General features: G+C 41.8%; 1 protein-coding gene across 3 annotated transcripts in view; it reads right to left on the bottom strand.

Moving 5' to 3' along the window:
- LOC132406847 (plasmanylethanolamine desaturase 1-like) overlaps positions 1 to 22544 on the bottom strand; it is a 151856-nt gene that overhangs the window by 94907 nt on the left and 34405 nt on the right. Inside the window, exons 3-4 of one of the 3 annotated variants that reach the window (XM_059992905.1) lie at positions 19522 to 19679; positions 16363 to 17197 (exon numbers count right to left, since the gene is read on the bottom strand). The exons of the other annotated variants lie outside the window; for them this stretch is intronic. Of the exons in view, the coding sequence (XP_059848888.1) occupies positions 16805 to 17197; positions 19522 to 19679 (551 nt within the window). The 3' untranslated portion in view covers positions 16363 to 16804. Of the gene's footprint in view, positions 1 to 16362; positions 17198 to 19521; positions 19680 to 22544 lie in introns of those variants that run through there. 3 annotated transcript variants of the gene reach the window in all.

Below are 22544 nucleotides of genomic sequence, written 5' to 3'. Positions count from 1 at the left end.
GATAGCATATCACTATATACACCCTTCCTTAGTAGTGGAGTGAAGTTCGTATTGCAGTGGTGCCAATGACACAGTGATACTGCCAGAGGCATCACACTGTTAAAAGTTTAAATGCTACACAATATCCATGCAGTGAAGTCTTAAAAAGTCGAGATTCACTTGCACTTTTCTTAACCCCTGCCAAAATGACAAGACACCCTGGTTTCTTAGCATTAACTGTGATAAAGTAAGTAATGTATCAAAAGGAGTCGGCTGTCAAACTTTGGTCTGTTTCAGAAGATTTCTCTCTTCACTATTACAATTGACTTTGGCAATAAGTTCATAAGCAGCAGCTTTTCTTTGATGTCTGTCATGCCCTGAATATACAACAGCGGCATCTGTTGGGGACGGGAACTCCTGATTCCAGGTGAAAACATTGTCACCATTTTTAAAGGGTTTATGGGCTGACTGAGTAGAAGTCAACTGAACAATGAATTTGCCATTTCCTGTGTGTACATCGGATTATATTATACTAGGTTTAATGTAAAAAACGATGTTTGAACCCCCGGGAAAATAAAAGTAGGCTGGCAATGTGAGATAATTTGTGTGGCTTTTAGTTAATTATCTCCTCTTTAAAAAAACACATTTACAAATTCAGGTGATTTCACGGAAAACAGTCAAATAAGAAACAACTGATTGGCAAAAGAGCGAACAATAACTAATGCTATAATATGCAATATTATTCATGCAAGATATGGTATCTTTATTTATTTCAGAATCAGTAACATAACACAGGGTGATACACTCATGTGTATTGTTCCTGGCAAACTGCAAAATAAGGCTCATAGAGCTGGGAATTATATAGTGGAATTTCTTTCCCTATATTCCCACCTCTCATGTTCTGAATGTGTTGGCTTCTTTTCAGGTGCAGTGCCATAGGCACCAATTGCCCTTTGGAACCTTGCCAAAGTGGCCATTCTTCATGTGTGAGCTTTAGCGGAAATGTCACGCTATAGAAACAGAAGTAGGCCTTCAAGCCCCAAGAGCCTATAATCTATTGATGTGCCTTGAAATATTCAACTGGCCTGACATCCACAGCCTTTCAGGGAAGAGAGCTTCAGGTCACCATTACATTAAACTGCTGCTCTCTAATACTAAGATCACAACCCTTTGTTCTCTCCATCTCTCCATCCGTTTTGGTGCAAGTTTTAAAATAATTTTAAGCCTTCGATTTGATCACTTGTCGACTATCTAAACGAAATGAAACCAAACTTTCTTTGGAAATTAACTGCTTAAATCATGGTGAATCTACACCACAGGGACAATTTATCAAGGATGTGTGCTTAGCCCACGGCTCTACTCTCTCTACACTCATGACCGTGTAGCAAAGCACCGCTCAAGCGCCATAGGTAAATTCACCAAAAGCACACCATTGCTGTTGGTAGAATCTCATTTGGCGATGAGGAGGTTTACGGGAGTGAGACAGATCAGCTGATCGAGTGGTCACACAACAAGCTCATGCTTAATATCAACAAGACCGAGGAACTGATTGAGGACATCAGAAAGGGGAAGTCGGAGAAACTCACACCGGTTCTGTGCTCTACAGGTTCTATGTTTTGTTCCTCACTGAGGTGTCAGCTGTGGAGAGGATGGACAGCCTCATGTTCCAGTGTGTCAACTTATCAGAGGATCTATCCTGAGCCTGACATCGTGACGAGGGCACACCAGCAATTCTACTTTATTAGGAGTCTGAGGAGATTTGGTATGTCACAAAAGACCTTTACAAATGACTACAGATGCACAATGGAGAGCTGCGTCACAGCCTGATGTGGAAGCTCCAATGCACAGGACTGCAAAGTGTTGTAGGCTCGGCCAGCTCCAGCACAGACACAGCCTCCCAGTCAAGGACATCTTCATGAAGCAATGCTTCAAGGAGGCAGAACTGACCATTAAGGACCCTCATCATCTAGAACATTCACTCTTCTTGTTACTGCCATGAGACAGAAAGAATCAGTCCAAGGACCCACACTTAACGAGTTAGGAAAAACTTCTTCCCCTCCACCATCAGATTTCTGAATAACCTCTGAGCACGACATCATTGCTTTTTTTTTGTACTGCAGTTATTTTTGTAATTTATACATTTTTGTGTCTTTCCGCTGCACTGCTGCCGTGTCACAAACAAATTTCATGCCATATGTCAGTGATAACAAATCTGATTCTGATTTTTCCATGGTGTGTGGTACCTCAGCTAAGTCCATTCACATCCTCATAGAATATCCACACTTTCAAACTTCTCAAAGAGACCGTTTCACAGCGATCAAGTGTGGGAATCTGCACTAATTTTCTCCACTTTATCACAGGAGTACCAGAGCTAATTGCAGCACCACTACCACTGCCCCATTGAGATCAGCTGAAATCGAACTCAGCCACTTTTTTTTAAGAGATACAGCATGCACAGGCCCTTCCATCCCAACAAGCCCGTACTGCCCAATTATGCCCATGGGACCTACTGACCCATAGGTTTTTGGGAGGTGAGAGGAAACTGAAGCATCCGGAGGAAAGCTAGGCACTCACAAGAGATTGTATAAACTCCTTGCAGTCAGTGGCAGGAACTCCTGGACTGTATGCTCAGAGAAGCTTGGATACTCTCAAAATATAACTACTTACCTATTGAGGAAGCCTATGATTTATATTTCATTCCAGTACATAACTTGGGAAAACTAAATGATCCACAATAGCTCTTGTTGCCAAAGAGGTGGAAGTAAGTATCATGGCCTGTTGAAAGCAGCATCTAAAATTTACCCATTCACTAGCGCACAGGGCCTTATCTAGAAGCCACCTCTTCATCACCTTCACCCAAGATCATTGCTCACAGAGACAGAGATGATAGTTTAAAAGAAGAAGACGATTAAGGAAGGCTCAAAACCTCATCGTAACACAAATAGACAACATCGTGCATAGCAGGAACTTCCCCAAAGGAAATGGCTGCCACTTTTGATTTTGACTTTAAAAGCTTTCAGTACTTTTTCAATTTGTTTCTCAGTACAGGATTTGATCATTGTGGTTCATCTCCCCCTCAAACACAAGAGAATAAAAACAATATTTTACACTTTAAAATGTATCATCTGAAAGGAATTGAAAGCAGTATGACAGAAATCCTCATTGCAAAAACAATAAAGCTTAGTTCAAATAACTGCAGGTTGTATAAGCAGCCTGGGTCTCTGTGCCTTTCTGCATTCCCACACCCGCATTGTCTACAGATAATAGCTTTCACCCCTCCTCTAGTATACATGCAAAGGCTTTACCTGACATCAACTTCTGGCAAGTAAACTTTTTTTTTAATTAACCCCCACATGCTCCATCATTTTCTCATCTGTTTATGAGAAACAGATCTTTCTCACTGCTGGGGTCTTGTTACTATTACACTACCCAGCCCTGGTACTGAAGTGTTGTATTTTTCCACAGAGAAGAAAGCCAAATGGAGATGAGGATCGTCCATGCACTACTTTTATGTCTTTTCAGACATGCCAGATGACAGCCATTTTATGAGGTCAGGCAAGTCACAGTATCAAAACTCAGTTGGTGATAATATTTGGTTCAGGGAGATGAGGAAGGGAGCCAGAATACAACTCAGCACAACAGCTATCCACAATGCATAACCATAAAAGCTTGGGTGAGAAATTGCACCTCAGTTGCACTTGTTTGGCAAAACCAAGTACAATAAACATATGATTATGGAGGTGTGATAATTTGAGGGTATGTGGGCCTCAAATTTCTTTGGTGTCGGGACAGAACTACACAGCGAATTCGATGTACAAGGTCTAGACATGCTTATTACAGCCACAAGGAGTAAAGGGGACAACATGGCTATAGGCAAGAATGGTGATAAGTGCCATCAATTATCATAGTCTTCATAACATATATGTAACAAATTCAATTGCCAGAAGTCCTACAGTTTCTAATCACTGGATTGCTACATCTCTTTATTATTAAACATCATAACACTCAATGTGATGGTCTAAATTGCCCTCAGCTATCTCTTTGGCATATTAAGTCACAGAAAGGAATTTTTCAAAGTAGATCCTATAACACCGATTTAATGTGCGTATCGTCTACCTTTCAAAAGAAATTTGTGAGCGTAGGCGGCAGAAATGAATGTAGTTCTTATTACTATGCCAAAGGTGCTTGGGAAGCTGAAAGGACTGAAGGCAGGTAAGTCACCAGAACTATACCCCAGGGTTCTGAAAGGGGTAGATGAAGAGATTATGGAGGCATTAGTAATGATCTTTCAAGAATCAAAAGATTCCAGAAAGGTTCCAGGGGACCAGAAGATTGCAAATGTCCCTCCACTCTTTAAGGGAGGGATATGTGCAATGTTCTCGTCTTCCAGAACCAAGGAGGGAAAGGAGGGATGGAGGCGAAAGGAAGGAAACTATAGGCCAGTTAGCCTGTCTTCAGTGGGTGCGAGTCCAGTATTAAAGTTAAGGTTTCAGGGTACTTAGAGGCACATGATAAAATAGGCCAAAGTCAACATGGTTTCCTGAATGGGAAATCCTGCCTGACAAATCTGTTGCAGTTCTTTGAGGAAATAACAGGCAAGATAGACGAAGGAGAGTCAGTGGATGTTATATGAATTTTCAAAAGGCCCTTGACAAAGTGCCACACATGAGGCTGCTAAACAAGATACGAGCCCAATGGGAATACAGGAAAGATACTAGTATGGATAGCTGATTGGCAGGACGCAAGCATGGGGTCTTCTCTGGTTGGCTGCCAGTGACTAGTGGGGGTCCGCAGGGGTCAATGTTTGATTGTTTCGTTTCACGTTATATGTCAATGATATAGATGATGGCAATGATGGCTTTGTGGATAAGTTTGTGGACAATACAAAGATAGGTGGAGGGGCCGGTAATTTTGAGGAGGCTGGGGGTCAGGCAGATTAAGAGAATGGACAAAGAAATGGCAGATGGAATATAGTATAGTGAAGTGTATGGTCATGCACCAAAGAGGGGAGAAAATTAAAAAATCAGTGGTACAAAGAGACTTGGGAATCTTTGTACAGGATTCCCTAAAGGTTAACTTGCACATTGAGTCAGTGATAAGGAAGGCAAATGCAATGTGAGCACTTATTTTGAGAGAACTAGAATATGAAAGCAAGGATGTAATGCTGTGGCTTTATAAGGTGTCAGTCAGACCGCACTTGGAATATAGTGAGCCATTTTGGAGGATATGCTGACATTGGAGAAAGTGGAGAAAGGCTCATGAGAATAAAGATCTCGTGCTTAACAAAAGGATCTAATGCTAATAATCGGGAATGACTCCAGGAATGAATATGTAAATGTATGAAGAACATGGGATGGCTCTAGGCCTATTTTTGCTGGAGTTTAGAAGAATGAGAAAATCAAATATTAAAAGGCATAGATAGAGTTGATGTGGAGAGGATGTTTCCTATAGTAGGCAAGTCTGGAATCAGAGAGCACAGCCTCAGAATAGAGGGACAAATCCTTAAGAAGAGAGATGAAGAGGAATTTTGTTAGCCAGGTAATGTTGAATCTGTGGAAAACACTGGCATAGTTGGCTTTGGTGGCCAAGTCACTGGGTATATATAAAGCACAGGCTAACAGGTTCTTGATTTGTAATAGTGCCAAAGGTTATGAGGAGATGGCAAGAGAATGGGGTTGCGAGGGATAATAAATCAGCTACAATGGAATGGTGGAACAGACCCAATGGGCTGATTGGCCCAATTCTGGCCTATGTCTTATAAAGACACATCCCTAGAGTACTGAGAAATCCATCCACCATAAAAATAAATCCCAGATCATTAATGGGCCAGAATTTGTAATGGGAAGTGTTGATGTGGCTATCAGAGCTTACATTTATAATGCAGGATATCTGAGAAATGCTTCTAGTGTGCGGAAATGCAGAAGTAGCTGTCAGTGATACCTTGTAAGGTGTACTAATATAGTCTTCTCTAGTGTCATTAACAAAAATTAATGAATAGATGAAAATATAAAATACTTCTGAACTAATCACATTGTAAAAACTAAATCCTGAAATTATATTTTATTGACTAAGATGAAAAAAACTTAATGGATTACTATAGCATATTTATTACTCAGTAACCTTTCAGATTCCAATAAAACTAATGCTGCATTTGTGGATTTTGAATCTCACAAAAAAAATTTTTTCCACTTTTTAATGTTGATGATATTTCAATGTATAGATTCATATTATTTGTATAGCCCATACTTTATCTTGCTTTCTCCACTGACTGAAGACTATAGGGCATTCTCACTACGTTTGCTGTTCAGCCTGCTTGGTGACATCAAGCTGAAATACACTGCACATTCTACCAAGATGTTAAAATTGTACAAGGCATTGGTAAGGCTGAATTTGGAGTATTGTGTACAGTTCTGGTCAGCGAATTATAAGAAAGATGTCAATAAAATCGAGAGAGTACAGTGGAGATTTACTAGAACGTTATCCAGGTTTCAGCACCTAAGTTACAGAGAAAGGTTGAACAAGTTAGGTCTTTATTCTTTGGAGCGTATTGAAGATTTCTTTCTTCCAAATGTAACACTGATGCTATCATACATTGTGTATTCCTTTATTGTGTTGCCCTTCTCAAATGCTTTACCCGGGACACTTTTCTGGATCGAATTCCATTAGTTATTTCACTGCTCACTCAACCAGTCCACTGATACCTTCCTCATTATCAATCACAGCATTACTAATATCTCAATCACAATCCAAACATTTAATTCAAAATTACTGTTTTATAACATAATGTCTACCAAGTTTTGAGTAACTTCAATGCAAACATTCTTCCGGTCTAATTTTAGATCTAGAATTATTACTCTTCGCAACCAACAAACTTATAAGTAAAACTAACAGTTACCTAATTTCTGTGTTGTGGGACATGGCCTATATCGAAACTCACACCATCACAAGATATATGTGAGGTTACACTGTTGTCTTATTTAAATAGAGAATTCATATTAAACATCCTCAATGCAATATAACTTCTTGTTCATAACATATCTGAACTTTCGAAAGAATTCAGAAAAATCCCATATTTGGCTCATAATTAAGATCAAGTCAGGGGACATGCAGCAGAATGGAAAGAAGGCTGACTACAAAACAGAAAACAGAGATTAGGAGTTACGAGTAGTTCCTCAAGACTGCAAAAAGTTGTGGCGATGATCCATGGGATTGAACGTGAGAGTGGAGTACTGTGGATCACCTCTTACATGAACAAAATGGATTCTGGTATTCTATCTTGATACAGACACTAACAGAAATATGATGGAATACCCAAAAACATGCAGAATAGCCATACAATTCACAAAGTAATTGTGACATGGGTTAACTACAAGGTGATTTTGGAAGAAGGACTAAGAAAGAGACATATTGCTTCAAAAATGTAATGAGCTAGAAGGTCAGAAGGAATTGGAGAGACCAAGATACACAAATCACAAAGCAGTAACACAAGTTAACAAGGACATTAAACATATCAAACCACAGGAGCTTATTTCTACTTTTCTGATTTTCTGTCTCAACTCTGCAATGTTAAACTTGTATAATAGTTTGTTAGCCCATATTTCAGAGCACCAAGCTTAGTTTACATTTTCTTGATATAAACTATTAAAGGCATTTGAGAAAGTGAAAAAATGGCTTTAAGGATAATTAAAAAATTTGAGAGGATATATACATCAGGAAAGACTTCACAGACTCCAGAAAGAGAAATCATTAAAAAGCAATTAATGAGGTCAACGTGGATTTCAGAAGAATATAGGATGAGTTCAAGAAGTAGTTGAGACATATTATTAATGTGCTTAAGGGTAAATCAGATAAAGAAGGAGAAGAAAGGAAGGGGAATTGGTTAATAAGATATTATAATGTTATGGTAGGATGCTCACATGGAATAATGGCCAGTTGGCTAGTGACCCACGTCTGTACCGTAAACTGTAGGTAACTATATAATTTACTTCTGAGTGATCCGTGTTTTTGAAAGGGCTTTTTATATTTCTAAGAATAGGGATAAGCAATGATATCTGTTTAACCATATTAAGTGAAGAATAATGGATACCTGGGAGTGATATTAAGACAGTAATCTACTAAAGAGTTTACACAAAACTTTTAACCATGGCAACAAAGCCCAAGGCCTAGAAGTTTCTTCACACACCCCCAACAAAAAAGTGCAGAGCAGATGAAAATTGATTGAGCTCAGAGTAGAGAAATTCAATGCCCATTTTGGGGAGAGGGGGTGGTCCTAATTTGATTCCAATCTTGTAGTCAGGATTTAAGTTTGTCCTAGCACCTTCTTTTTCTACCATATAATTCTCTGAATTATGAATAAAAACAGAAAATGGCAGAAATCATCTTAAGGTTAGTGAGAAGAGAAAGAGAATTCACATTCAAAGGTAAGGCCCCTTTAAGATTTCTAGCATCTGCAGTTTCTTTTCGATTTTTCCTGATTCTCAACATCATTCATAACCTATCAGATTTAATTAGTCTGAGAAGTAGAACACTGGTCCATAGAACAAGATTTTACTTCTGAAAAGTTGTAAAAAAAAAATCAGATGCTAGGCATCTAAATTAGTCAAAATAAAGAATGTTTGAAATACTCAGCATGTCAAGCTGCATCTGTGGGGAGTAAAACAGATAACAGAAAACTCATCCTACTGATTATTTCGAGCAACACGCACAAAATGTTGGAGGAACACAGCAGAATCGGCAGCAACTATGGAAAAGAGTAGAGTCAACATCTCGGCCCAAAACTTGGACTGTGTGTGTTGCTCGGATTTTGAGTGCCTGTAGATTTTCTCTAGTTTGTGATTGGTCTATTCAGTATTCCCAACATTTTCTGTTCTTATTTAAGATTTTACTACTTCACTTTCTCCTAGGGCAGGGGTCGGCAACGTTTACCACTGAAAGAGCCAATATGGACCCATTTCCCACAGAAAAGAAAACACTGGGAGCCACAAAATGAAATAACACTGCATACAACGGTTTTTTTTTTGCCTTTATGCTATGTATAAACAAACTATAATGTGTTGCATTTATGAAATTGATGAACTCCTGCAGAGAAAACGAAATTACATTTCTGCATACAACAAAAACATTTTGAACTCCAAAAAAAAGACGTTGGGTTGAAGGTTACTCCATAGTTAGCCTACCTTGGATCGAAGAATTAAAAGAAAGCACGCACTGGCGGGTGTCAGGCATTGGCAGTTGTGATGTATATTAATAGTGATAAAAAAACACGTTGTAGCGGTGTGCTACACACAGCGCTAAAATAAAGACTGCAGTCAAAGGTAACTTTATTTGAACTAAACAGCCTCCCTCAACCCGTCCCCGTGGGCGCGGATGCTCCAAAAGACACGTACTCACAAACCCCCCGTAGGCTATCTCCCTTAGCCGGAACGGTGGCTAATTGTGAGCCGGTTCGGATGTGCCAGGAAATGGTGTCTCCACAAAGTTTTCAGATTGTACAAGATCACCATAATCTTCAAATTTCGAATTACATTTCAAAAGCTAACAAACCACGGGGAGCTGCATCACAGAGATGAAAGAGCCGAATGTGGCTCTGGAGCCGCAGGTTGCCGACCTCTGTCCTAGGGTAACACTCAAACTGCATTCTGTCCTCACTGAAATCACTTGGGCTGCTAAAACCTCCAACACAATCTCATGTGTGCCTTGGGTCAAAACACTACATCAGGAAATTGATTTCCTTCCACAGATGCTGCTCAACCCACTGAGCTCCTCTGATAGATCATCTGTTGCTGCAGATTCTAGCTTCTACAGTCTCACGTGTCTCTCCTACAGTATATACCTTAACTGCTATGCCTCTGGTGGTCGTGTCCAAGGTCACCTTCAGTTTAATTTCATCAGGGTTATTCCAGGCTGCTTCTGCTAATATCTCCTACGTCTCTGAACATGCTGCTCACTACCTCATTACGCATCTCACTCAAACCTAATGCTCAAGGAATGAAGGGTTCAACCACCTTTATTTCACCCCAGAGGCCCAGGAAGAGCAGACACAGGTATTTCCTGTATAACAAGCTTCCTTAAAGTTGTAATAACCAGGGATGGTAATAAGGACAAGCTCCCACTACCTATCAAATGCTCCCAATGGCGTGCATCTCAAGTAGCCTCTGACAGTTAAGTTCAGCTCTTGGCCTGTCACGTGCGGCTTAGCTGCTAAGCCCAGCAGAACCATTTCTACCAACAGGAGAAGGGGCAAAGGTGAGTTACTGGTGCCTTAAAACTAGTCGCTTTGGCAGACGGGGCTCATCACCTGTGGTTAGCAGCTCATCCAGGAGAAGGAAAACTCTTGACCTCAAACCTCCGTTGCCCTGTGGCAATACCCACTGATGGGAAAGGCTCTGAGGGTAAACTACAAGCGAAAATCCTGGAACTAGAGTCCCTAAGGCAGTATTACAGTGAATTCAATGCTGACTGGCAAATCCTGCGATGCTGTTGGTACCAAACTGTATCGGCCTCTACCGTTCCTTTGGGTTCATCAGATGCATGGAGAAGGGGAGCTCGCTCTCCAAATCGTTCTGCCCAGGCTTGCACATCTAGCCAGCTAGGATGCGAATCTATGGTCAACCCCAATTTCAGAGGCCTCGCCCACTCACTCACAAGCGTGCTTAATGTGCAGGCAACCACAGACTGCAGTTTTAGCCACACAAAGATCTCACTGCCACCCCCACCCCCCGCATGCATAAATAACATGCCTTTTTTGAGCATCATTTTTCACTGGCCTGATCAGTCCCTCTGACCAACCTTTTTCTTCACTGCCCCATCGATTCATTCAAGAATAACACACCCTGTGGCCGAAAGAAGGTTGATTACATTGTGGTCTTCTACACCAAATTGGCTATAAGGCTAAATACTGGCAAATGTAAAAATGATTTATGGACAAAGCCAGGCTGTGACCAACAGTGTCAACTTCACCATTGCATTCCACATGGAAACCCAACAAAAGCTGAACCTCTCAGCTGATGATCTCGTTCTTCACCAAAAGTGAACACAAGTAGCTAGCCCAAAGCACCCAAAGTTAGGTTTAATCTTCAACTAGTAGTTCAGTGCAGTTGATTTTTTAACACCATTGGGATATTTTGATCAGTTTTTGACTTACTTTTCAAAACCGAGTTGCTTTCTATGTGACTTCAAAGAGCCAGAATAACCAGAACACTCTGTGGCGTTCATGGTGCTAAGACAACCACACAACTTTTGACAGTGATGTAATCACTGTATGCTTAATCACAAAATAATTAACAGTTGATTGCAAGGTGAGAAGTGCATATTATTATGGATACAGGAAGGTCTCCCGTGGAATAACTCACAGCATGTCAGAGATTACAATAGATGCAAGGGGTGTGGGGAGCGAGATTTAAAGTTAAGATTTCAAAATTACCTTGAGAGAATTGCAAGGAAACACAGAGGGTAATGGTTCCTAACATCTGAAATATTAGTCAATCAATCCTTTCAGAGAAAATAGTGAAATCACAAAAGAATACAAGAATACGAGAAAACGGTTGGTGACATTAGGGAACAATGAAAGGGGTTTGGAAGATGTCATGAGACAGATGACTGAATCTCCGCCAAAGATGAAAAGACAGATGCCGCTCTCAGGACCTTTACACGATCACAACATTTTGAAAATAATTGTTTTTGTCCATTTGCCAATCTTCTTTTTGAACTTTACCAGGGTTTACAGATTCTGTTAACCTCACTTTTCTATCGACATTTCATAAGTGCTTTACTGGACACCGGAAGAGAAAATGTTTGACAATGCTACAAGGAAAGATTGTTTTTACAGAACATCTCCTCTCTTAATTACAATAAGGAGATATGAATGAAATACAGGAACAGAGACCAGTTAGCCTGCCTCGAACCTTGTCTGCATTTTAATTATTATTTTATTTATATTTGTCAGTATCTGCAACTAACAAGAGTCTTACAATTCAACTACTGAGAGTTGCACTTTTTATTTCATTTACTGGTAAACAGGATGTGGTTGTCAATGACCGGCATTTATTGTCCTTCATCAGTCTCCTCCCAAGCCCTCTCAAAGGTCAATTAAGAATCAACCACATCAGTTACCCCTGAGTCACATGTGATTACCGGGTAACCTACTGGAGGAACTTAGTTGGTCAAGCAGCATCCACAGGGCAGCAGGGCAGACAGCACCTATGGAAAAGAGTAAACAGTCGACGTTTCAGGCCATGTCCCTTCATCGAGAGCCTGATGAAGGGTCTCGGTCTGAAACATCGACTCTTTGCTCTTTTCTGTAGATGCTGCCTGGCCTGCTGAGTTTCTCCAACCTTTTGCCTGTGCCCTTTCATTTTGGACTTCCCGTCGCTGTGGAAAAGATGACAACCTTCCATCTTATTCATACGCCTCATGATTTTCTAAGCTTCTACGAGGTCATTCCTTATTCTCCTACACTCCATGGAATAAGGATCCAGCGTGGCCAACCCCTCCCTATTGCCTCTAGTTCAGGCAATGACTTTGCAAATCTCTTCTCTACCCTCTCCAGCTTGACAATGGCTTTCCTTTAATAGGGTGATCAAAACTGCACACAACACTCCACGTGCAGCATCAACAACGATTTATACAACGGCAACATGATGTCCCTACTCCTAAACTTGATGCCCTGACCGATGAGTGGCGGCATGCTAAATGCCGCCTTTGCCAGGCTGTCCACTGTCAGTGACCTGTGCAATTGTACACCCAGCTCACTCTGACCACAATACCCTGCTAGTCCAACAGATTTGCTCGCCTTCCCTGTTAAATCCTTTCACAAATTTCAGTGATTTGATCACCTCCTCGAGACTTCAATGACCTCAAAGGAGTGGCAATTTTGTGACCTGGGGTGTGACACGGTAGCGTCGCGGTTGGCATAACGCTTCACCGTGCCAGTGTTCCAGTTCCAACTGCCGCCACTGTCTGTAAGGGGCCGTGTGGGTCACCTCCCAGTGCTCTGGTTTCCTCCTACATTCCAAAAGGGCTAGGGTTAGTAAGTTGTGGGCATGCTATGTTGCACCGGAAGCACGATGACACTTGTGGGCTGCCCCCAGCGTACTCTCGTACTGTGTTGGTCACTGACACATTTCACTGCCCGTGTGACAAATTAACTTATTTTTAATACTTTTAATCTTTCACATCCTTCTAATTTAAACCTGGGTATTGCTCTGAATCTCCACTGGAGCCCTTTGAAGGCCAAATCACAGTCAGACACTCTATGGCCTGTCCAAGGTTCCGCACAACTCAAGTATCATCACTCCTTGAGAGAATGGGCAGCAATTTTGTCATTTAGAGTGTTTCTAAGGTCTATGCTTTAGCTTTTAATAGCACAGGTATTGACCACGAGACCATACGACATACTGTAGGAGCAGGCCATTCAGCCCATTGAGTCTGCTCTGCCATTCCATCATAGCAGATTTATTATCCCTCTCAATCCCATTCTCCTGCCTTCTCCCTGTAACCTTTGACACCCTTACTAAGCAGGAACCTATCAACCTCTGCTTTAAATATATCCAGCGCCTTGGCCTCTCCAGCTGTCTGTGGCAATGAATTCTGCAGATTCACCACCCTCTGGCTAAAGAAAATCTTTTTCATCTCTGCTCTAAATGGAGTTCCTTCTATTCTGAGGTGTGCCCTCTGCTCCAAGACTCATTTACTATAGGAAAAATTAGATTCTCCCCCTCCCTGCTACTCTAAACTCCAGTGAGTACAGCCCAGAGCTATCAAATGCTCCTCAAACCTTAACCCTTTCATTTCTGGGATCCATCACATGAACTTTCTTTGGACCCTCTCCAATGTCAGCTCATTCTATCTTCGATAAGGGGCCCAAAATTGATCACATTACTCTAAGTGTGGTCTGACGAATGCCTTATAAGCCTTACTCTTACAACGTTACCTTGTTATCCTTTACATCCTTGCCTTAAGGGAAAATCAGGACACAGCATCAAAGGTTATGGGGAAGGCTGGGGAGTGGGACTGAGGAGGGAAATAAAGGATCAGCCATGATTGAATGGCAGAACAGACTCGATGGGCCAAATGGCCTAATTCTGCTCCTGGATCCTATGGTCTTATATTCTAGTCCTTGCAAAATGAATGCTAACATTGCATTTGCCTTTATTTCTACTGACTCAACCCGCAAGTTAACCTTTAGAGAATTGTGCACTAGGTCCCTATCACTTTGCACCTGATTTCTGAATTCACTCCCCATCTAGAAAATAGTCTACACCTTTATCCCTTCTACAAAGTGCATGACCATACACTCCCCAACAGTACATTCCATCTGCCACTTCTTTGCCCATTCTCTAATCTATTTAAGTCCTTCTGCAGACTCGCTGTTTCCTCAATGTTACCTGCTCCTCCGCCTTATCTTTGTATCATTTGCAAACTTGGGCACAAAGCTATCAATTCCATCATCCAGATCATTAACAGAGGCTGTACCAAGACTAATCTCTGCTGAAAACAACTGGTCAACATCAGCCAACCAGAAATGGTTCCCCTGTATCTCTACTCTTTGCCTTCTACCAGTTGGCTAATCTTCTGTCTGTGTTAGCATCATTCTTGCAATACCTTGGGTTCTTGCCTTGTTTAGCAGCCTAGTGTGTGGCACCTTCTCAAAGGCCTTATGAAAATCCAAGTACACAACATTCATGGACTCTCTTTGACTATCCTGCCTGTCACTTAATAAATTCCAAAATAATTGTCAGGCAAGTTTTCCCATCGAGGAAACCATGCTGATTTCTCCCTGTTGTCTCATACCCTGAAAGTTCAACCTTAATAACATAATCTAACGTCGTGCCAACCGCTGAAATCAGGGTAACAGGCCAATAATTTCTTTTCTTTAGCCTCCCTCCCTTCTTAAAGAGTGGAGTGACATTTGTGATTTTCCAATCCTCTTGAACCATTCCAGAATCTAGTGATTCTGGAAAGATCATTACAATTCCTTCAGCCACCTCTCTCAGAACCCTGGGATGTGGTGCATCTGGTCCACATGACTTACCTACCTTCACAAGTTTTAGCTTCCCAAGTGCCTTCCACTTATTAACAGCGACTACTTCTGTTCCCTGACACTCTTGATTTCTTGCATGCGGCTGGTATCCTCCAAAGTGAAGACTAACACAAAATACTTACTCAGTTTTTCTGCTATTTCCTTGTCCTCTCCAATGTCAATCTTCAGTGGTCCACTCTTGCCTCTCTTTTACTCTTTACACATCTGAAGAGGTTTCAGTATCCCCTTCTATGTCACTGTATTGGCCAACTTACCTTCACATTTCATCTCTTCTTTCCTTATTGCTTTTTAGTTGCTTTCTGTTGGTTTTTAAAAACTTACCAATCCTCTCACTTCCCACCAATTTTTTTCTATATTAAAGGCCAGTGAGTTTAACATCAGCAGTGTAGAAATTATTGGGAGAGGAGTCTGAAGGACAAGCATAATCAAGGAAAGGAAGGGGTTGATCAGGGACTGACTTTGTTGTTGGGAGATGCGGTCTGAGTAACTTGACTGAGTTTTGTAGCATTAGTAATAAACTATCTGATGAAGGCTGTGGGGTTAATGTAGTCTACATGGACGTCAGTGAGGCATTTGAGAAAATGAAAGTACAGGATTGCTTTTGTGAATGGAAACCTACAACTTGCAAGGCACCACAGTGCTGAAACTCCTGCTGTTTGTCACAGACATTAATGGTTTGGATATGAACACGGGCAGCACTATTTGTTTGTCGGTGATTCAAAGGTTGCCAGTGCTGTGATAGTGAGGGGGGTGGTTCATAGGTCACAGAGAAAGTATCGATCATCTGGGAAAATGGATGAATGGAACTTAATCCCAATAGGTACAATTTTTGAGAGGACTATTCAAGATGGGACATAGCTAGGATTGGTTTGGCCCAACAGAACATCACAGTGGCTCCTTGGTGTACACGTCCCCTCATCTCTTGGAGTACAGGAGGCTGAGAGAGGTATACAAAACGATGACGGGCATTGATAGAGAGGATACTGAGAAATGATTCCCCATTATGGAGACATCTAAGTCCAGAGGATACTGGAATGCAGGCACCATATTCAAAAGAACACACAGTCAGCATCGGTTAAATACCTTCCAAGAAAAGAGAGTTTAAAATTTTGGGTTATTCAGACTCTGGACCACATTTTTAATAGGCGACAGGTTTCTCAATGGCCAGCAATTTTTTTCCCCACATCTGAGCAGCACTTCTTCCGTCATACTCATTTATATCCCGGAGCCTGACATTCTGCAAATGTCCCAGTATAAATGCTCCAAATCACGAAGACTATCGATATGATTCTACTTTATGCTCCCACCACAAACCCCCTTCCCCCAACCTCTTGGCCCTACAACTCCTCATTACTGCAAATGGCTTTTTCCCTCTGCTGTGTAATTTCTCAGTACACAGGAGGATAGACATCCTGCAGGCACTGCTGAATACAAAATCGTATTTACACGTAGGACAGTCACGAGTTGGTGTGTGTGTGTGTGTGTGTGTGTGTGTGTGTGTGTGTGTGTGTGTCTGTGTCTGTGTCTGTGTCTGTCCTGAAGGATATTCCATTGCTACCATCTGTATTTTATTCATTGGGGGAATTTTTTTATATATAAATGCTTTAATCATTTTGCTCTCTCTGTGTGAATAGAGTAGACTCCTCACTGAGTCCTAGAGATGTGTGCTCAATGGCAGCTCATTCCAAAAGCAATTTTATTTCAGGGCTAGAGAACAGATCAAGGAAGAGCTGCTGCTGGCTGGCTGTGCTCCATGGGGATGCCTGAGAGAAGCTAGGGAGGAGCTCAAGGTTGTGAAGAAATCATGGTCAATGAGAGAGGGGAATGGGGTTCTTCCTGGAACTTACAACAGAGACAGGAAGCAGACAAAATCCACTGCACCATCAAGGACACTGACAGCTTCTTATATTTGTGAAATGTTAGCTCATTTGTTCGTACAAGTTTTAACAAAGCTGGTGGTTTAATTACGCTGATGTTACAGCTGTAAGAGCCTAGCAGTTCAGGGAAAGTGGAAAAGCTTCTGAAGCACACTGAGTGAATGTGACAGAGGAGTGTAAGCACCTCACTGTATTGCACAAGACAATTATATGGCAATGGGAAGGCCTTGCCATATACTGTAGCCTTTATAAGATGAGCAGCCAACAATCTGTTGGATGAATTCATCCGGTCAATCTGCATCTGTAAGGGGAAAGGAAATGTTGACGTTATGGATTAAAACTCTGCATCAAAAACTTTGACAATTCCTTCCCCCCCCCCCCCCCCACAGTTGCTGCTTGACCCAGTAAGTTCATCCAGATTGTCTGTTGCTCCAGATTCCAGCATCTGCAGTCCCCTGCGTCTCCATTCACACCGGCAGCTTGAATAGCTTGCCTTACACATAAACCATTTATATCAGGAATATGAACACCTTGCTATACATTATGCTATTTATAGGTGGGTATAAATACCTTGCTATGAAATGTACTCTTTTCAAAGGAGTTGGAACACTTTGCTGTAAAGTATGAAATTTCAACCAGGTATCTGCACACCGTGCTATATACTACACCATTTTACATCAGAAGCCTAAAGACATTGCTATACACTATACCATTCATATGGAAGCTTGAACTTCTCTCCATGGGATAAGTACAAAATGCTGGAGGAATTCAGCAGCTCGGGCAGTACTGTAACTGCAGAAAGGGATGACGAGACCCTTCATCAGAACTCATGGTTCCCTCGTATGATAAAATAGACTCTTGACCTCACAATTTACCCTGTATTGATCTTGCACCTGCTGAAGGTTCTTGGTCCAAAATATCGGCTGTTTATCCCTTTCCATAGACGCTTCCTGATCTGCTGAGTTCCTCCAGCATTTTGTGTCCGTTCTCTGGATTTCCAGCATCTGCAGAATCTCTTGAGTTTATGATTTCCAAGGAGTGCACTGACTATGTCAAGGGGTTTGACAGTGCCACAGAGGGTACTCTGGATGCATCAGAGAACCTTTTGCTACTAAGCATATCTTCGATCGTAAAAATATGACAGGTTGTTTGGTTGTAAAAGATGACCCGCTGGAGGAACTCATCAGATCAGGACAGTCAATGTCCTGTGCTAAAACTGCTCTTTCACCCAGAGTTCATCTGCTCTGATAGAGACGAGGAAGAAGAGGCCATTATAAAGGGGTGAGGTGAAGGGGCAGGACCAGAGCTGGCATGCAACAGGTGGATCCAGATGAGCAGGGTGACTGGGGAATGGAGTCAGGTGGGGGAGGGGAAGGTAAAACTGGCAGGTGGTGGGTAGAGAAAATAAAGGGCTCCAGATCATGGACTGTGATAAGAAAAGGTGAACTGTGGAATGAAATAAGAGAAGCACTTCAGGAAACCAGTGTCCCCTCCATGGATTCTGCCTACACTTCTCACGACCTCGGTAAAGCAGCCTATCCATTGCAGACATTTTCTTCTCTTCCCCCTCCTGCTGGGCTGAAGAGACAAAAGCCTGAAAGTACAAAACATCAGGCTCAATGACAGCTTCTATCCCACTGTTATAAGACTATTAAATGGTTCCTAGGATGGTAAAATAGACTGTTGACCTCACAATCTACCTGGTTATGACTTTGCACTTTATTGTTTTCCTGCACTGCACATTCTCGATACACAACAGCTCATTCTGCATTCCGTTATTCTTTCATTTTGTACTGCTTTTTTGCACGGCTATGAGGCTTAAGACACAGGTGTAGAACTAGGCCCAAGAGTCTGCTCTGCCATTCCATTTTGCTGACTTATTTTCCCTCTCAAACCACATTCTTCTGCCTTCTCCCCACAACCTCTGACACCCTCCTCATCGAGAACCTATCAACCTCCACTTTTAATTATCAAAACGATTTGGCCTTCACAGGCATCTGTGGCAATGAATTCCACAGTTACCCACTCTCACTAAAGAAATTCCTCCTCATCTCCATTCTAAAGAGACATAATTGTGTTCTGAGGCTGTGAACCTTGGTCCTAGACTCCCCCACTATAGGAAACATCCTCTGTCTAGGCCTTTCAATATTCAATAGGTTTCAATAAGAGCAGCCCCACCCCCCACCACCACCATTCTTCTAAACTTCAGCAAGTGCAAGCCCAGAGCCATCAAACGCTCTTCATAGCGTTTCTTCACTCTTTCCTTCCTGGGATCATTCTCCTGAACCTGCTTTCAACCCTCTCCAATGTCCACACATACTTTCATAGATACGGGGCCCAAAATTACTTACAGTACTCAAAATGTGGTCTAACCAATGTCTTATACAGCCTCAGCATTATATCATTGCTTTTACATTTCAGTCCTCTTTAAATCAATGCTTGCATTGCATTTGCTTTCCTCACCACAGACTCAACCTGCAAAATAACCTCCGGTTTAAGATGGCACAGATAAAGCACAGCAATGACTTGCTGGCAGCAAACACAATATTAACTACATTATTAATCACACTTGTTCTCGAAAACAATCATTGCAATCTATAGCCTCCCTTTTGAAGTTGGACTTACAACTGCTGTATGACCTGGTATTTTTGCGGAGTGAACTGAAGTCTCGAAGGTGCAGGACTGCTGCAGCATGGTGTGCGCTGGCCGAATCAGGGCGGTGGGGCCCGAGCCCAAGGGCGAGGAACAGGTTGATGTTTCACCAACGTATGCGCCAAGACGAACTGGAAGAGCCAGGTACAGGTTAAAACAAGGCGCATTTTCGGGGCCCAAGGGCGTATCGAAGCGGCGCAGAACAACCAGCTGTTTAGCTGAATTGTGCGCCGGGCCACATTGAAAAGGTCAGGGTCTGGGGGCTGGAGGCCAGGAACAGGCCACTGCTCCATGAGGTTTACTCATATCTGCACTGAACTGTGGCAACTAACCAGCTCCTGGATCAGCTGTGATGGCTTCATGACTGTAGACTCATTTTCATGAACTTCAATTCTGAATGTTACTTGTTTACTTTTATTGTTTACATCATTTGTTTACTTTTCTGCACATTGGGTATTTGTTGGTCTTCTTTAATGGGCTCTACTGTGTTTCTTTGTTTGGTAGTTGACTGTAAGGAGATGGAATCTCAAGGTTATATATAGTATACCTTTGATAATAAATGTACTTTGAACTTTAAACCTTTAGGGAATCCTCAATGAGGACTCCCAAGTCCCTTTGCATCTCTGATTTCTGAATTTGCTCTCCGTTTAGAAAATGCTTTTATGCCTTCTGCCAAAGTGCTTCACCATGCACGTCCCTACACTGCATTTCCATTTACCCATTCTCCTGATCTAAGTCCTTCAGCAGATCCCTGCCCCTCCACCTGTCTTTGTATTGTCTGCAAACTTGGCCACAAAGCCATCAATTCCATCGTCTAAATCACTGACATCATCTAAATGTGATAAGAATCAGTCCCACACCAACCCCAACAGAACACCATTATTCATTTGCAGTCAGCCTGAAGGCCTCCCCCCCTTTATTCCTACTCTTTGCTTCCTGCCAGCCAAACAATCTTCAATCCATGCTAGTATCTTTCCCAAGGGATCTTGTTTAGCAGCCTCATGTGCAGCATCATGTCAAATCATCATGAGAATCCGAGTAAACAACATCCACTGACTCTCCTTTGTCTATCCTGCCTGTTATTTCCTCAAAGGATTCCAACAGATTTGTCAGGCAAGATTTTCCTTTAAGGAAGCCATGCTGACTTTGGGCTATTTTATTATGTGCCCCCAAGCACCTGGAAACCTCATCCTTAATAATCGATTCCAACATCCGATGTCAAGCTAACTGCCTATAATTTCCGGTCTTTTACCTTCCTCTCTAAGTAGAGTGCAGTGACATTTGCAATTTTCCAGTCCTCTGGAACCACTCCAGTGATTCTTGAAAGATCACTACTCATGCCTCCACAATCTCTTCAGCTACCTCTTTCAGAAGTGTAGGGTGTAGTCAATCTGGTCCAAGTGACACACCTCCAGACCTATCAGCTTCCCAAATACCTTCTCCTTAGTAATAGCAACTACACTCACTTCTGTCCCATGACACTCTTGAATTTCTGGCACACTGCTAGTGTTTTCCACAGTGAAGACTGATGCAAAATACTTATTGAGTTTGACCCCAAGCCTTTGTCCCCATTACTACCTCTCCAGCATCATTTTCCAGTGACCAGATTTCTATCCTCGCCTCTCTTTTAAACTGTGAAAAAAGGTTTGTATCCTCTTTTATATTATTGCCTATTTATTTTCATGTTTCATTTTCTCTCTCCTTATTGCCTTTTTAATTGCTTTCTGGTGGTTTTGTAAAGCTTCCCAATCCTTCAGCTTCCCAGAAATTTTTGCTATATTACATGCCTGCTTACGTTTTTATGATCCTTGACTTCCCTTGTCAGGCAGGGTTGCCTCATTCTCCCTTAGAATATTTCTTCTTCGGGATCAATCTACCCTGCACCTTCCCAATTGCTCTCAGAAACTCCAACCATTGTTGTACTGACATAATTTCTGCTAGAGTCCCCTACCAATCAAATTTGACCAGCGCCCCCTTCATGCCTCTGTAGTTCCCTTTACCCCACTGTAATAATGATATATCTAGTTTTAGCTTCTCCCTCGCAAACTGCAGGGTGAATTCTATTATATAATGGTCACTACCCCTTTACCTTAAAGGTTCCCTTACCTTAAGCTCCCTAATCAAATCTGATTTATTACTCAACACTCAATCCAGAATTGCCTTTTCCACAGTGGGTTAAACCACAAGCTGCTCTAAAACCCATCAAATAGGCATTCTATAAATTCCTTCTATTGGGATCCAGCACCAACCTGATCTTTCCCAATTTACCTGTATATTGAAATTCTCCATGAGCATTGTAACATTTCCCCTTTTTATATGCCTTTTCTATCTCCAGTTGTATTAAATTGATTTGTACAGACAGGATGCAAGACAGTTTTTTCACTCTACCTTTGTATATGTGACAAAAATTATCCTTTTTTGTAATTTACTAAGGATAGTGGCGGATGGGAAGAGTAGGGGAGGGCCCAGTGGACCCAGTGGAAGAGTGTGTCGGTAGCAACAGGAGTTAGAAATGATAAGTGAAGGTATAGACTGGGCTAGGAGGTGATAAGTGGAGAAGGGACAATAAGTTGAGTGGGGTGTTAAACTGTACACCTTTGAGAACAGGAATGGGAATTCTTCAAAGTAAATTTATTCTTAAAACAGGTCACCATATACTACCCTGAGATTCATTTTCTTGCAGGAATTCACAGTGGAAAAAGAAATACAATCAAGTTAATGAAAAGCTACTCTCAAATGCTGTCAAACAACCAATGTGCAAAAGAAAAGTGTGCAGACACAAAATAAGTAAATAAATAGATAGATAATACTGAGAACAAGAGTTGTAGGGTCTTTGAAAGTGAGACAATAAGTTGTGGGAACAGTTCAGCATTGGGGTCGAGTGAAGTTCTCTGCGCTGGCTCAGGAGCCTGATGGTGGGAGGGTAATAACTGTTCTTGACGCTGGGACCTAAGGCTCCTGCAGCTCCTTCCCAAAGGCAGTAGTGCAAAGAGATA

The sequence above is a fragment of the Hypanus sabinus genome, chromosome 17 (assembly GCF_030144855.1).
Source record: "Hypanus sabinus isolate sHypSab1 chromosome 17, sHypSab1.hap1, whole genome shotgun sequence".
In the NCBI taxonomy this organism is placed as follows: Eukaryota; Metazoa; Chordata; class Chondrichthyes; order Myliobatiformes; family Dasyatidae; genus Hypanus; species Hypanus sabinus.
Note: the sequence above shows the minus strand (reverse complement) of the source record. Positions and strands in the feature narration are given on the sequence as shown.